Source organism: Rattus norvegicus, chromosome 6 (assembly GCF_021556685.1).
Source record: "Rattus norvegicus strain SHRSP/BbbUtx chromosome 6, alternate assembly SHRSP_T2T, whole genome shotgun sequence".
NCBI classification, from domain to species: Eukaryota; Metazoa; Chordata; class Mammalia; order Rodentia; family Muridae; genus Rattus; species Rattus norvegicus.
In genome coordinates this window covers 101,924,295-101,941,103 of record NC_141539.1, presented here as the reverse complement: position 1 = coordinate 101,941,103, position 16,809 = coordinate 101,924,295, and the positions used below count along the sequence as shown (strand labels likewise).

The 16,809-nt window shown below is 47.4% G+C and overlaps 1 protein-coding gene across 4 annotated transcripts in view; it reads right to left on the bottom strand.

The window, feature by feature from the left end:
* Nucleotides 1–16,809, bottom strand: part of Fntb (farnesyltransferase, CAAX box, subunit beta) — an 89,500-nt gene that overhangs the window by 3,518 nt on the left and 69,173 nt on the right. For all 4 annotated transcript variants that reach the window (NM_172034.2, XM_087554570.1, XM_087554571.1 and 1 more), the window contains 3 exon segments: nt 1,961–2,075; nt 3,114–3,225; nt 15,071–15,203. In NM_172034.2, coding sequence (NP_742031.1) covers nt 1,961–2,075; nt 3,114–3,225; nt 15,071–15,203 — 360 coding nt within the window.

The following is a 16,809-nucleotide window of genomic DNA, read 5'->3' as shown; positions in this document are numbered from 1 at the left end:
AGTGGTCTCAGGTTCTGAGGCCTGTCAACAAACACCTTACCTGCCGAGTCATCTTGTCAGCCCCCCATTTATTCATTTATTTAGACAAGGTCTCATGTAGCCTAGGCTGGCCTCCATCTCAGAGGAGCGCAACAAGAACTTCTGACCTCCGCCTCCACCTCCCAAGGGCTGGGATTACACCATGGTGCTTGCTTTACATGGTGCTGAGGACGGACAGAGGCTATGCACGCTAGATAAGCACGGTACCAGCTGAACGAGCTGCCCAGCCTCAGCTCCGTGATGTTCCCGAGAGACAAACAAGGAGAGGGAAGCTGGACATGGTGGTACACACCTTTAACGCCCTATACTCAGGAGGTAAAGCAAGCAGAGCTCTGTGAGTTCAAGAGCAGCCTGGTCTACACAGAGGATTCTAGGCCAGCCAGGACTGCAGAGTAAGACCTTTGTCTAAAATGGGGGAGGGGCTAGTAAGCTACCCACTGAATTTCATGAAACCAGTGTATTTTAAAACACAAACTGAAAAATACATTATAATAAAATATGTATATCAAATCTTAAAAATATTTTTCTATTTTTTCATGGGTACAGGTCCACCCATGCCACAGTATTCAGGTGGAGGTCAGAGGACAAGTTACAGAAGTCACGTCTCCCTTTCCACAATTGAATTGAACTCAGGGTCTTGTGTGGCAACCCACTGATCCATCCCATTAGCCCTCACATAAGTCTAAGAAAGAGTGGACCTGATCTTCACTGAGGGACTAGGAGGTGGCTCAGCCGGTAAAATGTTTGCTAGAAGCCATAAGAGCCTGAGTTTGGTCCCCAGTCACCATGTAAAATGCCAGGTGTGGTTGGGGCACTTGTAATCCCAGCAACAGGGAGGGAGGCAGAGACAGGAAGATTCCGGGGTCTTATTGGCTAGTCAGCCAGCAACAGGCGAGACCTGGGCCCAGTGAGATGCTCAAACACCCAAGCTTGCCCACTGCTCCCCATGTGCACCCACACACATACCCCACCAAAGGCTGAACCAAGTACAGTGGCTACAGCCTATAATCACAACCTCCCCAGGAGGCAGGGGCAGGCAGGCTGACACAGTTCAAGGATAGCCTGGTCTACAATGTGAATTCCAGGTCAGTCAGAGCTACAAAGTGACATAATGGGATCCTGACCAAAAAAAGAAAAAAAAAAAGATTTTTCATCTGTTTGCCGTTCTGCTTGAAATATTTCCCAACACAAGGCAAGACATAAAAGAGAGATGAAAAGAAATGGCTCAGTACTGATATCTGTTGAGGACTGTGGGCAGTCTCAGCTGCATTTGTTTCTTGGGCTCATGTCTAGATGCACAGTGTATCCCCTTCTGACAAGCTGTTGTAGCACAGGCCATGGTGGGCGACATCTTGCTCCTCTCTTGTGCTGGGACTGAGCTCAGGTCTCTGCTGACACAGCTAGTCATAGACCCTACCCCTGAGCTACATCCCTAGCCTAGGGCTGCCACCTTATGGGGGAGGCACACCCACATGAAACAAATACATGGCAAACTGGCGTGTGCTACTGCCACACAGCAATGCGGACAGCCTATTCTCTGACAGCATCTAAGGAGAGTGAAGAAGCCGTAATACAGTGAGTGGTGCACCCGGCCCATGCTAGAGGTTCCCAGGCTCTGAGGAACAACTGCGCTTGCCTTGGACAGGGAGCTGTGGTCAGCAATGGGCTGGAATAAGGTCACAGCACCTCTGCCCCCCAGTGCAGTCACTGAAGTCCGGCCTCTGCCTGGCCCTGCATTTCCTCCACTCACACTCTCACTCATAGGCTGCAGAATGCCAGGAGGGTGAGGCCTGAGACTTTCCCAATTTGCCACGCAGGGAACAGAGCCAGCTCTGCAGGATGCAAGTGGCCACTCTGAAATTAGGTCCCCTGACCTTGGCGACCTTGTAGAAAAGGGATGTTGCAACTCCACCTGCCTTACCAGAACATTTTCAGGCACACCCATGACCACATCGTGCAGCATGGCTCCACTTCCAAAATGCTGGGCAATGGACAGGCCGCTCAGGCAGTAGCAAGTATGGTAGAAGTCACGTGACCTACGAGAACAGATAGATAGCTCTGAGATGACCCCACCCCTCCCTACCAACGCCCCCAAGTATGAACCCACATGAATCCAGAGGACTGTGATACAGGGGACCCTTCTCTACACAGGCTCAGAGGAAGCATGGCTGCGCCCAGCAGTGGCCTTGTTTGTTTTGTTTGGTTTTGTTTTGTTGCAGTGAAGAGGATGGACCTCAGGGCTTCCCACTTGCTAGGCTAGCCCAGTCATTGCAGAGTCATACCCTCAGCCATAGGAACTGTTTCCAACTGTTCTGGAAAGGGCTCTCTCTCTGAGAGTGGCGGTACTAAATTAATGCAGTTCTCTAGAAAAAGTTCTAGAAGTCAATCACACTCCTCTTGATAGATTGCTGTGCCAGGAGTTAGTGCAACAGAACATCTCCTGTTTTATTTACCTTTCTCATTTACAGTACCACACACTGCACCCCAGGGCTCCCCAGCCCTGATAGCCTATTCTTTTTCACTGTTTCGCAATGCTCAGGATCAACCCCAGAACATCATATGTGCTATGCAAATGCTCCACTTTCCACAGATCCATACCTCTATCCACATCCCACTCTTGTTAAATGGGCTTAACAAGGTAAACACAGACAAAAAAGTAAAGGAAGCCAGGCATGGTGGCACATGCCTTCCACTCAAGAGGCAGAGGCAGGTGGATCTCTGAGTTCAAGGCCAGCCTGAACTGGTCTCTGGTCTATAGAGCTAGTTCTGGTATAGCCTGGGCTACACAGAGAAATTCTATCTCAGGGAACAAAAACAGTAAAGCAAAGCTACCGAGCCGGCCATCCCTTCACCTCCCTGGGTGCACAGGAGCTGGGGGCTCTGATGAGTGACTCAGGATGAGTAGCCAGAAGTGACCGACCGCTCATGGGCACTGAAAGGAGGCTACCCCAACCACAGCACTTTCCCCTCACAATATTAATGCTAAGCAGACGAGGGACAGGGATGCCCAGGTGGATGGGCCTGGCTCTCAGTGAGCCCAGTGGCATCTTCCTCCTCCCCAAGAGGACACTTACTTGCCAGGTTTGTCCAGGAGACCCCCAGCCGGACACTGGCAGCACATGAGGATGTACTCCTGCAGCGCCTGCTGATGGAACATCCAGTGGCTCATGCTGAGGGCAGGGTCACCTGGTGAGGAACAGAGGGTCAGAGGGCGGGGCTGGCATCAGTGGTCATTGACTTGTTCCAGTCATGCTTAGCACACTTGCTGACTTCAGCACTCGTGCCCTCTCCTGAACATGGTGGCTGTGTTGTCAAAGAGCAGGTTGGGTGGCAGTCTCACGGATGACAGTCGGAAATCAACCTGCAGCAGTGGCTGCTCAGCATAGCTCCAGGACTGCCTCAGTGTCCTGAGGGCACTTCCTTTAGCTCCTCTCTACAACTTGTGAAGTCACACTGCTTACCGGGGCTAGTATCAAGCAGCTTATTCTGACTTCCCTAACCCTGAACTAAACCCACATCCAAAAGACCCAAACATTTGTCCCAGAAGCCATCACTGCTGACTGTTCTGTGCCACAGATGGCACAAGCAAAAACCAGCTATGCTGGGAGCCTCCAGAAAGTTAAGTCCAAGGTTTTGTGTTCCTTTTCATTTCCGTCGATGCCGGGGAGCATGGTGGGCATGCACCCCACCCTGAGCTACATCCCGAGGCCCTGGCTCCTTCATTCTCAAGTTCAGCCAATACAGCGAGAGAATTCTCAGGTCGCAATTACCTGAAGGAGAGAGAGCTCACCACCTCTGCTTTATGCATTTCTCTATATAGTTACGATGATTGTAATTTTGTAACTGCATGCTTCCCATGTAACGCATACAAATGTCTGTTCTGCTACATCATCTTCCTAACCATCATTCTGAACAGCAGTGAAGCATCACATTTAGGGAGAGGTACAAGGTAACTGAGAAAGGAAGATGGGCCAACAATCTCGTGGATACGAATGTATAAATGTCTGGGTGGGTAAAGCTGCTAGGTAGACCTTAGAAAAGGCTAACTCGAACAGAGTGGTGAGAATCTAAGCAAACAAGCAGGAGGGAAACGGCTTGCCTGGCACAGGCACGGTGCCTCCGGTGCAAGCATGGGGACCCAAGTCTAGATGCTAGCACCTGGGTAAAGGACGGTACAGCAGTGCACGCCTGCAACTCCAGTGCCGGGGAGGAAGGGATGGGAGGGTACGTGTAGCTCACAATTCAGCCGGCCTAGCTGAACTGTACAGTGAGAGACTCTGTCACACAAAACTATGGTAGAGACTCAATGAGAAAGACAGCAGACGTCAGCCTCTGGCCTCTATCTGTACCTACATGTACATGTACACACACAAACGTGTGCATGCACATAACGCACATGGCAAAAGAAAATCCCACATTTAGTTACAGAATATTCAGAGAGAAAGTATTTTCTTTTCTTTTCTTTTTCTTTTTCTTTTTTTTTCTTTTTTTTTGGTTCTTTTTTCGGAGCTCTACCACTGAGCTAAATCCCCAACCCCTTTCTTTCCGTTTTTGAGACATGGTCTCAGCCCAAGGCTGGCTCTGAACTCACTATGTAGCTAATGATAACCCTGAACTCTTGATCCCCCTGCCTCCACCTCCTGGAGCTACAGGTGAGCATCTGGCAATGATTTTGTAATTATTTTATTTTAATTTATTTTTATTTTACACACACAAGCATGCACGCGTGTGCGTGTGCGTGTGCGTGTGTTCTTCAATGTAGCACATGCCTAAGATTTACGGAGACCAGAAGATGGCACAGGATATAGAACTAGGGTTACAGACAGCTGTAAAGTGTCATGTTGGTGCTGAGAACCAAACTTGAGTCCTCTGAGAGCAGTCAGTGTTCCTAACCACCGAGCCATCTCTCCAGCTCTACCCCCATTTTTTTCCTTAAAAAGAGATACATACTTGTTGTCTTAGCTATTTGGGAGGTTGAATCAAGAAAAAAGATGAAGAATGAACACACACACACACACACACACAATGTAATTTTTAAAATGTCCCCAGTAACTAAAAGGGTGAAAAGAGATAAAGGAGATGCCTTGTACCTGTCAGCACTAGGGTACAGCTTTCCTCCTCTCTGGAGGAGTCAGTGACAGGACCTTCCGTAAAATCGAAGAGCAACCCTACCAGACAGTAGGGCATGTTGGTGCCTAACCTTGGCCATCCCAGCCTGCAGATCCTGCCGGGGATCACACTCCAGACCACACACACACTGCTTATCTGAAACTCCCCACCATGCTAATCTCCACTGACAGACGTACAGGAGCAAGGAAAAGGAGCCCAAACGAGGCAGATAATGTGAGCATGTGTACTTATGCTATTCATACACAAGTGTGCAGAGGTACCTGTGCATGCGTGTACATATATGTATGTGTGCTTGTGAATGCTAGGCAAGAAATTACCACTAATCAGATCGCCAGCCTCGGGGGCAGGCATCTATACCCACTGAGTTATTACAGGCCATATACCCTAATTCTTAAGAATTATTACAAAGATCAAACTAGATACTTATAAGTAAAGGTACAAAAATTGTAAAATACCAACAATCTGACATATTAGAGAGGAAGTGAGATCCTGGGAATGCAGAGTAAGTCAACATTAAGAAAATCAGGCTAGGCACGGCGGCGCATGCCTTTAATCGTAGCGCTGTGTAAGATGGGTATGGTAACACACATGTAACCCCAGCACTTAGAAGGATCGGAGCGGTTCAAGGCCGTCCTCAGCTTCATAAAGAGGTTGAAGATAATAACAGAGCCAGCAAAATGGCTCAGCAGGTAAGGACTCTCACTACTCAGCCTGACAGAACCAGGTCTGCTCTGCACACATGTCCCCCCTCCAAGGAATACAAACAGGTCTAAGTAAATGCAATAATTGTTTTTAATTACCCAGAGCTGGGAGGATAGAGCAGTCAATGAAGGGCTTGCTACACAAGCATTAGGACCAGAATTCCATCCCCAGCACCTGGGTTAAAAATCTGGGCACCAGAACCAGAGCTGAGAGGCGGAAGCAGGGGGATCCTGAGGCTTGTTGGCCTGCCAGTCTAGTGAAACTGGTGACAGTGACTTAGGAAGATACTTGGTTGTTGACTTCAGGCCTTCCTAGGCCATCTAGATGTGTGTGTACACCAGGACATACAAGGACACACGCATCACCCACACAGAGACAGAAACAACACATAAAGGAAGACTGTTAACACGTCAGTGCTGCTGGGTATAGTGGCACATACCTGTAATTTCAGCACTTAGAAGACAGGTAGGAAGAGTAGGAGTTCAAGGCCACCCTAGGCAGTACAGTAAATTCTAGGCTAGTTTCAGACACATGAGACTGTCTTTAAAAAGAAAAAACAGGAGTTGGGGATTTAGCTCAGTGGTAGAGCACTTGCCTATGAAGCGCAAGGCCCTGGGTTCGGTCCCCAGCTCCGAAAAAAAGAACTAAAAAAAAAAAAAAAAAACCAACCACATTTTCTGTAATTTTTTTTAAGAATTCAAACTGAATTGAGAAAGACCCAAAACAGCCAAAGTAATCTTGAAAGAGAAGAAAGCTTGGAAGCCTATATTTCCTTATTTCAAAACCTACATCAGAGCTGAGACAATCATGACACATGGCACAATGCAGGAGAAATGAGAATCAGGAGATAAGCCCACACACCAATGGCCAACTGGTCACCCACGAGGTGTGATATCCATTCTGTGAAGGAAAGAACAGTTGATCCGGGGACAACTGGACTTCAGCATGCCAATGATGAAGCTTGGAGGTAGAATGTGTGTCTAGCGTATAAGCTACACATGAGAGCCTCATTCAACCCCAGGACCAAAACCAAACAGCCTTTGCTGTTGTGTGATGGTTCATGCCCATAATCCCTACACTTGGAAGCTGGAGCCTGTGCCACACAGAAAGACCCTGTCTCACGAAATAAAACAAAACAAACCCTTAAAAATACATCACGAGCCAAAATATAAGAGCTAAATACCAAGTCTAGGAAGAAAATAAAGATATATTCCCATGATGTTTGTGGTAGTTTGTATAGAAATGACCTCCATAGATTCATGTTACAGGGAGGGGCATTATTAGGAGGCGTGGCCTTGCTGGAGGAAGTGTCACTGTGGAGGTGGGCTTTGAGGTCTTCTATGCCCAAGCTATGCCTAGTGTGGCAGACAGTCTTCTGCTGCCTTTGGACTAAGATGTAGAACTCTTGGCTCCTTATCCAGCACCATGTCTGCCTGTGTGCTGCTATGCTTCTTGCTAAGATGATACTGGGCCTCTAAAACTACATGCCAGCCCAAATTCAATGTTTTAACTGTGGAGGCTCGGCTCGAGAGATTTCAGAGGAGAAGAATGTTAATATGTGGCCTAGATACTGATCCTAGGATATTCTGGCAAAGAATGTGGCTTTTGACCTCATCCAAAGAGTCTGCCTGAGGCTAAATTAAAGAGTTTGGCAGAGGAAATCCCAAAAGAGCCTAGAATTGACTCTGTTGTGTGGTTATTAGTGTTCACTCTTACGAAGATCTACAATAAAAAGGAGCAAGCTGAGCAAGGGGAATAGAAAATATACAATTTGAGGAGAAAAGGAACACCAGGAAGTGGAACAGAACTAAATCTTGTGTTCAAGGAGATTAAAAAAAAAAACAACGAAACCCTGATACTATAAAGGGAGTGGTGACCTCAGGCAGGGCAAGACCCCACCCAGCAAAGCTGCCAATCTGGGAAAAGCTTAGAGCCAGGTGTGTTGGCATACGCTTCCAATCCCAGCACTCAGAAGGCAGAGGCGGACATCGCTGAGTATAAATAAGGCCAACCTGGTCTAAGATGTAACTAAACAAGGGGGCATGTTCCAGCCCCAGCAAGTGGCAGGACCTGACAGCTCCCACCACGTGATTCTGTCTTTAGAGACAAGGATAGAAGAAAGGGGTTATGGGATCTCCCTCCATGACTAAGAATAGCCACTGAGGCCAGGTGGTGTGGCAGGGGTGTCTCTGCATGGAGGCCTAGAGAAGCCATTGTATGAAGCTGTGACGGTGAAGCCTAGATTGCCTTGGAGCCCCCAAGATGTTGGAGATGTCAGAACTGTGAGGTACCTGCCAAGGAGAGCTGCTAACAAAGACTGGAACCAGGAGAGGGAAGTGTGTTGCCATCAACGAAGCTGAAAGGAGATCTGAAGAACATTTTGACATCATACAGAGAGATGCAGAGTTGGGAGTTTGCCCAGATTGTTTTTGGTCTTGCTTTGGTCTAGTATTTTCTCACCATGCTCCCCTCCCTCCCTTTTGGATTGGTAATGTTTCTCCTGTGCCACTGTATGTTGGAAATGTGTGATCTGCATTTTTATTTTGATTTGAGAGAGGATTACAGTTAAGAGATTGTATGACTCTCAGAAGAGACATTCAACTTTTGGCTTTTAAACAAGCTGTGACCATTATAGACTATGGGAACTTTTGAAGTTGGACTGAATGCATTTTTTTTTTGCATTGTGTGATAGCTATAAGCCTATGGGGGCCAGGGAATGACATGTGGTGGTTTGAATAGGAATGGCCTCTATGGATTTTATGTGTTTGAATGCATAGGGTACCTATAGGGAATGGAACTATTAGGAGATGTGGCTGATAAGGGAGTATGTCCCTCTAGCTGTCTTATATGTTCAAACTACATCCAGTGCAGCAGACAGTCTCCTGATGCCTTTAGGTCAAGATGTAGAACTCTCATCTCCTTCTCCATCAGCATGTCTGGTTGTACACTGCCATACTTCTGCCACCATGATGGACTAAACCCCTGAAACTGAGTCGGCCCAATTCTATGTTGTCTTTTATTAGAGTTGCTGTGGTCACGGTGTCTCTTCACAGCTATGGGAACCCTAACTAAGACAGTGTTGGAGTTAGCAATGGACTCCTACATGACACCAATACCATAAACAACAAGACAATAAAAAACAATTAGGCTTCATTGTGTGTGAGGTCCAGGATTTGATCCCCAACATAAATAAAAACAATGTTCTAAAGGTAAAGAAGCAGCCCAAGTTTATGGCACACGCTTGTAATCCAGCACTTGGGAGGTTGATGCAGGGGGACTTTCATAAGTTCTAGGTCAGCCTGGGCTACCTTGTCTAAAACAACTACAAAGGGTGAAAGGGGAAGCATCTGCTCGTTTATTCTGTTACAGCCTGCGTTAGTAATCAGGGTAAGAGCCTTCTGTAACACTGACTACCAGTCTACCCTCTGTTCTCTAAAACCCATTCATTCTGACCTTCTCATTAAACTATATTCACCTTTTACCACAGCTGAACCTCCTGCCTCCTTTTTGCCCATTTGTTGTAAGAGTTGAAAATAAAGTTGATACTCCAGTTATAATCATACTATTGTTATTTTCTTTGTTATTCTCTTTGCTCCAACAATCTTATTTGTTTAGGGCAGAAAGTATAGAAAATGTTCTAAATTGATTGAGATACAGGTAGTCTAATTATGAAAACACTGAATTGTAGACTTTAAAAAATGGCTCAAGTGTAGAGCGTGTGAAGCTTATCTCTGCAAAGCTATTGTGTTTACAAGAGTTTTTATTAAACTTTAGGATAAGTGCAGTAGAGCTGTACATAGTGTGCCCTCATGTCATGTCCCATAACAATGGAGACTGTCATCCTGGGGCAGATGATAGCCTAAGCTAAAATCACAATGTTTCACCGAAGTCCAAAAGCTCATAGTTCATGAATCCTCCCAAGAACTCCTTAGGGACCTTAAATGCCAGCACACATGGATCATGGCAAGATGAAGGACAAGGTGGTTACTGGACAGTAGCAACATGGAGGTCAGAGGTGTCCAGCAGTTATAGACTCCCATTACAATGTCCCTTTTGGAGATCCCTGTCATAATGTCATTTTGGATTTCAAAGGTTCCTTTAGCTACAAAATCAAGAGTCTTTCCACATTACAGCTGAGACCTGCAGCTGGATGGCGCTCAATCCAACAGGTAGACAAGGCCTAGGGTATGTCCCAAAGAACACATCAAGAAACACATCTACCATTAGCTGTTCCCAACCTTTTGATACGGTGACATTACGCTGTCATCTACAAGTTTGCACTCCAGAACTGCAAAATTGAGTTCCAAGAAAAGAAACATCACCAAAACTTTTAAAAATTATTAATAGCTTAACAGAGTTTAGGATTTCGTGCTGGACCACATTGATAGCAATGCTTGCCCTGTAGGCCATCGAAGCTCACAGGCTGCTTGCTTTTTGTTTGTTTGTTTGTTTGTTTGTTTGTTTGTTTTGGTTGGTTTTTTGAGACAAGGCTTGGAAAGAGGCTGGCCTCAAACTCAGAGATCTGCCTGTCTCTGTCCTCACCGCCCGGCTCAGGCTGCTTCCTTGTTTCATTGATGGTTTTGCCTGAGTGTATGTGTGTGAGGGTACTGGATTCCCTGGAACTGGAGTTACAGACAGTGCTGAGCCACATAGGGTGCTGGGAATTGAACCTGGGTCCTCTGAAAAAGCAACCAGTGTTTTAAACTGCAGAGCCAACTCTTCAGCCCTTATTTATTATTTAAAATTACTGTGTGTGTGTGTGTGTGTGTGTGTGTGTGTGTGTGTGTGTGTGTGTGTGTGTGTCTGGGTGGCAATGTGGATGTCAGTGCACGGGCCTTCAAAGGCCTGAGGCATCCAATCCCCCCAGAGTGGGAGTTTTAGATGGTTTTGAGCCACCTAGCCTGGGTGCTCAGGTCCCCTGAAAGAGCAGCAGTAACAATTGTTACTGCTCCCAATTGTTGAGCGTCTCTCCAGCTGCTACCATTGGATACGCTGTCTACTACTAATAACTCATTCTCAGACTCTCCCTTCAGCACACGGCAGGCCATCGTTGGCAGGAGCTACCATAGTCACCAGCTGAGTCAGGTGACAGCTTGAACCCATGCTTCACTGTGCTGAGCCTTTCCTTTTTCAATCAGGAATAAGATCACTGCCTCCTCCACCACACCAGTGCTGGGCCGCAAACTCAGGGCTCACACTAGGAAACCCCTCTACCACTGAGCTCTCCTCTCAGCCGCAAATGTATGTATTCGATTTATTTTTATTTCATGTGTTTGAGTGTTTTGCCTACATATATGTATGCTTACCATGAGCATACCCGGTGCCTGGTGTCCTCAGAGGTAGAGAAGGAATCAGACCACCTGGAACTGGAGTTATAGATGACTGTGAGCCACCATGTGGCTGCTGGGAACCAAATGAGTCTGGGTCCTCTGGAAGAGCAGCCAGGCCTTAACCACTGAGCTGCCTCTCCAGCCCGACAAATGCAGTTTTAAAAGTAATGATAGAGTGGTAGAGTCTACACTACTATGGATGAGGCCCTGGGTTCTACCCTCAGTACTGCAAACAAAGAATGCATAAACATTTATTTTAAGTTTATGGATATAACTCAGTGGTAGTAAATGCGTAGCAGGACTTGGGCTCAATATCCAACATCTAAACATAAAAAAAAATTTTAAACACATTTACTTTAAAGGAGAGATGGCTCAGGGGCTGAGAGGAAGTACTGCCCTTGCAGGAGAAATGAGTTTGGTTGCAGCGCTCGCTGCCAGGTGACTGAAAGTCATCTGTAACTCTAGCTCCAGGGAACCTGACCCCTCGGACCCCCACATTCATGCACATACCACACGCAAGCACACATGCACACTCACAGATAATTTTTAAAAATTAAAATATGGGGGCTGGAGAGATGGCTCAGCGGTTAAGAGCACTGACTGCTCTCCCAGAAGTCCTGAGTTCAATTCCCAGCAACCACATGGTGGCTCACAACCATCTGTAATGGGATCCGATGCCCTCTTTTGGTGTGTCTGAAGACAGCTGAAGGGTACTCATATAGATAAAAATAAATCTTTAAAAAAAATTAAAATATAAGTAACAGTATATATAATTTTTTAAAAGAAAATTAAAGGGCACAGTAGAAGATGTAGTTTGCTTCTCTTAATAATACCCATCGTTGAAGGTTTTGAAATGCTGCCAGGAAAAGCCACTGGACACCAGCTGGTATGCACGTGACTACCCTGGGTGTGGCCTTATGTACTTCATGTTGTATCCCAGGGAGCTCTCTGTACAGAGCCATTGCATAGAACTACCGCTCAGAGAGCTAGTCGTCTGTTCACCCACGCATGTTTGTTTGTTGGGAGAGGGCTTCACAGTGCAGTCCTGGCTGACCTGGAACTTGCTGTGTAGATCTGGCTCTCCCTGACTCTGCTTCTGCCTCCTGAGTGCATGTTACCAGGCCGGGCAACTCTTCACCTTTCCGTGGATACTCTGTTTGCCACCGAGAGCCTACACATCCTCAGTTAACATCTCTGCGTGTGAACTCCTGACAGTGCAGCTGCCAGGTTAAAGCTTTAACTGTGTTCATGAGGTAAACAGACATTTGCACACTACCCTACAAAACCAAATGCCTACATGCAGTCCACTAGCAGGATAAACTGCCCGTGTCTTCTGCCTCCCAAGTGCTGAGACCTACAGCATGTGCCACCATGCCCAGCCTCACACTAATTTTTATTATATTCTTCCAGAGTCCTGGAGATTCAGTCATACAGCACACTGTTGTTTTCCAGCATCCATGTAATAAGGGAAGCATTTTCATAACTGTAGCGCTCCTTCGTGAGCAGTGAAGACTGCGGTAAGATGCACCATGCTGTATGGATCAGTCTCCCTCACACATCTGCACTTCTGAGTTGGTCTGACACTCTGCTCTCCAATATGGGGTTGTAGCAAACATGCTTACCGTGTGCCCCTTGGACACTAATAGCTACTTTGTAAGGTCAGTTCCTAGGAGTGGCCTCCAACTCAGAATCTACAGGAGTCCAGTCCCCTGGAGCTGGAGTTTAAGTAGTTTAAGCTAACCAGTGTGGGTCTGGGATCTGAACTCAGGTCTTCTGTCAGAGCTTCACATGCTCTTAACCAGTGAGCCATCTCTCCCGCCCCTGCATTACTTTGTTTCAATTTTGTTTCTTGAAATAGAGTTCTCTGTTGTAGCCCTGACTGCCCTGGAATTCACTAAGTAGCCCAGACTGGCCTCGAACTCAGAGTGCTCTTGCCTCTAAGTGCTGGGATTAGAGGTGTAACCCACCACTCCCATCTAACACTCTGTTAGCTAGAAGCAAGCTGTGTGGGTATATGCGAGGATGGGATTGGTGTTCATCTGCTGTAATGCAGGCAGGGCTGCATTCGCCTGCCAACCGCACTGTTACAGTCAGTTTACAAAGCAAGTCTCAACTGAGTTTACTTTGTCTCCTCTGAAAATGGAAATACCAAAAGTCTTGATGTCATGGGGCTATTTGGGAACCAGGTGAGAAAGCGTAAGTGAGACACTGTGTCATAGTGAATGCTTGGGAAATCTCTGCTGCTGCTAATGGAGCCACCATTCTGGAAAAAAGCAACATCTGTGGCTTCTTCTACAAGTCAGCTCACCAAACCTCAACTCATTTCTTCAGAAAAAACAGCCTTTGGGCCAGCGGCCCTCAACCTTTCACACACTGCGACCTTTAACACAGTTCCTCGTGGCGCAAGGACCCCCCCCCCAACCATACAGTTATCTTGTTGCTACTTCAGAACTGTAATTTAGCTACTGTTATGAATCATGATCTGATATGCAGGGTATCTGATATACCTCTGTGATGGGGTCATTCAACCCCAAAGGGGTCTCGACCCACAGGTTGAGAACTGCTGCTCTGGGGACTTTCTGACAGTCCAACTTAGGATCAAGTCAGGGAGCCTGGCTTTTCTGTCCCTCAGTATTCTGAGGTCTAAACCCTATGGCCCCAGGCTGGGAAGGGAGGACAGGGCCTCTGTGAGCTTTTAATCAGTATCAAAAGCATCTACAACTAGACAACTTCAGAGAGATTAAGGAATTAAAGCTTAGGGTTCAGAGAGATGGGCAAAGAAGCTTAGGTGTGGGCGTGGCAGGAAAGAATCTCATCTTTTACATCTGAGCAATTAGCCACCCAGCTGAGACCACAGGAAAAGTCTCCCCCTGAGCCAAGGGATCTCCCTGCAGGAACAGATTGGAAGCCAGCGGGGTGGCCGTGCCTCCCCTCCCACCCGAACCCCGTGCTCACAGGCAAGCATGAGCACAGGATCAGACAGTACTGAGAAACAGGGCCGATGGAGTCTTTGCTCGCTGTTTTGCATGCTTTGTGGAGTCTCCTCAGAAGGAACTAGCTGCTCAAGGAAGCGCAGTCATAGGTCAACTCACTGACTTTAAAATGAAACATTTCTAGGGGTGGGTTGCAGCTCAGTGGCAGGACACTTGTCTTGCATACATGAGGTCCTTGGTTTCAACTCCCTGTTCTGCCAAACGAAACAAAACCACTGACGCAAGCAGTGGCAGTCAAAACATTTCTTAAAAAACCAACATTCTATTTGTTTATTTATTTTGCGTGGGAGGGGATCACATGTGGAGGAGGGACAACTCATGGGAGTCAGTTCTCTGTTTCCACTCTGTGAGTCCCTGGGATTGAACCCAGGTCATCAGACTTGCCAGCAGAAGCCTTTACCCACTGGGCCATCTTACTGACCCCAAATGAGCACATTTCTGATGGTGACAAGTGCTCAGTCAGAGTGGGTGAGTCTTTTCTCATAAGCTCAGGCTCTCTGCCCCTTTTCATACCTGCCTGTCCTGTCACCATTCTGACATGACCAATGGCTCTGCAATGGAGGCTGAGGCATCATGCCAACTGGGATGGCAGCTCCAGTCACTGTGGGGCCCAGGGCAGGGTGGGGATGCTCCCCTCAGATAACAGGGAGTGGCTCAGGGGAAGGTCATCCTGCCCCAGAAGGCTGAGGCAGCAGTGAGTGATCTGAAACCATGGGAACTGAACAGAATTCTGCTCAGACAGCCCCAAGGTGGGAGGCTCCATATCAGCTCTCAAAACCCCAGGCAGCCGGGTTTTCTTTCAAACTCCGCTCAGCAGCACTGGGTAGTAACAGACCCGGGGCTCCTCTTCTGGCCCCAGCAGCAGTGTGGACTCACCTTGAGCGTGGAGTGCCCGGTGCAACAGGGGCAGAAGTCCTGCCTGCCAGAAGGAGTAGCAGCCGTCCACCAGCTTGTTGCAGCGGCCCTGAAATCCTCCTTCGAACCGCATCTGCCGGCTTGTCACCCATTGCTGAGAAAGACCACAGGAGAGGCGGTGTGAGCCGAAGGTGTACAGATCCAAGGGCCACTCACTCGGTGCGACAATATCTGGGGTTCCAGCTTCCCTTCCTCTCCTCCCCTTCCCCACTTTTCACTTAGCATAAAAAGTAAAAGGTTTTTTCATTGTTAGATTTGTGTATGTGTGATATATACATATACATTATATATGCACACACATTATATATGTATTATATATGTAATATATATATATATATACACATATACATACACATATATCTTTTTAGTCTCCTTTATTGCTATTTCCTGTCATCCCAGGCTTGTTTTCTTCCTCTCCTCAAATAGTCACCCTTTAGTGTCATGTTACATATATCCCATTGCCCTCTCCTGTCCCCACTACCCTGACAACTACCTCTGCTTAGGCCCAAACGGAAGCAGGTGTTGAGTACAGAGGCCACGCTGGTGTGGGAGGTCTGCAAAGGTCTTTTAAACACAGCTTGAGTCAGAAAACTCAGGCAAGACCACTTGTCTCTTCTCATCACTTCTCAGGGGAGTTTGTTCAAAGCAGAGGAGGGAAGTGTTGGGCTAATCTCATCAGATGACATCAAGCTAGTCCAGCCTTTACCTGGTACCTGAGGACATTCACTCGACAGCTGCAAGCCCCTACCAGGACTGAAGGTTGAGCCATTGAGCCTCACTACCAAATGATACTTCCTGGCCTAGCCTCCAGTATTCTTGGGGGGATACAATAAACTGGGGCTGAAGCAATAAACTGGCACTTGTCATGCACTGGGCACACCTGATGCCACGGCTCCTGGCTTATCTCTGCATTTTCTAAACATGCTCCATCAGGATAGCCTTGGAGGGACGAGCAGAACCAACTGGCTGAGCAGATATAATGCTCTCTTCCTGCTCAGCCTGAGGCCACAGAGCTGCACCACTGGACTGAAAGGGAACGAGTGGCCTATGCCCAGAATCTGGAGCCCTCCTAGCCTGAATTCCTGAATGCAGACACAAGGGACTCTTCAGAGGGAAGCCTGGACTTCCCCCATATATAATGCAGTTAGAATATGTCCCTGGTCACAGCAGCACAAAAGTCAGTCTCAGATGCTTAAAACACAAAAACCTGTGGGTTTAGGTGGTAACACCTCTCTAGTCTGTCTTGGATGATCCTTCAGGAACTGCTATTTAACGACGGAGCTAAACACTCAAGGGTAGGGGTGGGGACAGTCACTCCGAGCTTTGGCTCACCCCAAAACGAGAGTAGGTTCAAGCCATGCATTTGTTCCAGCGCCTAGAGCCAGGGGTTGGCTCCACTTCCTGGGATATAAGAAATCAAAGCCACCTCCTCTCCCACTTCTCTCTTGTTTTTCGAGATACAGTTTCTCTGTGTAACCCTGGGTCCTCTGGAACTCTCTCTGTAGACCAGGCTAACCTTAAACTTAAGAGATCTGCCTGTCTCTGCCTCCTGTGCTAGGAGTAAAGGTGTGTGCACCACTGCCCGGCTCAGATGTTGGTTGTTTATAGCAAAGGAAGGAAAGGGAGTCACTGGGGAAGGGGGGGGGGGGCGCTAGCATTTATGGAGCACCTTCTGTCTACCAGGGAGGGCTGACATTTAT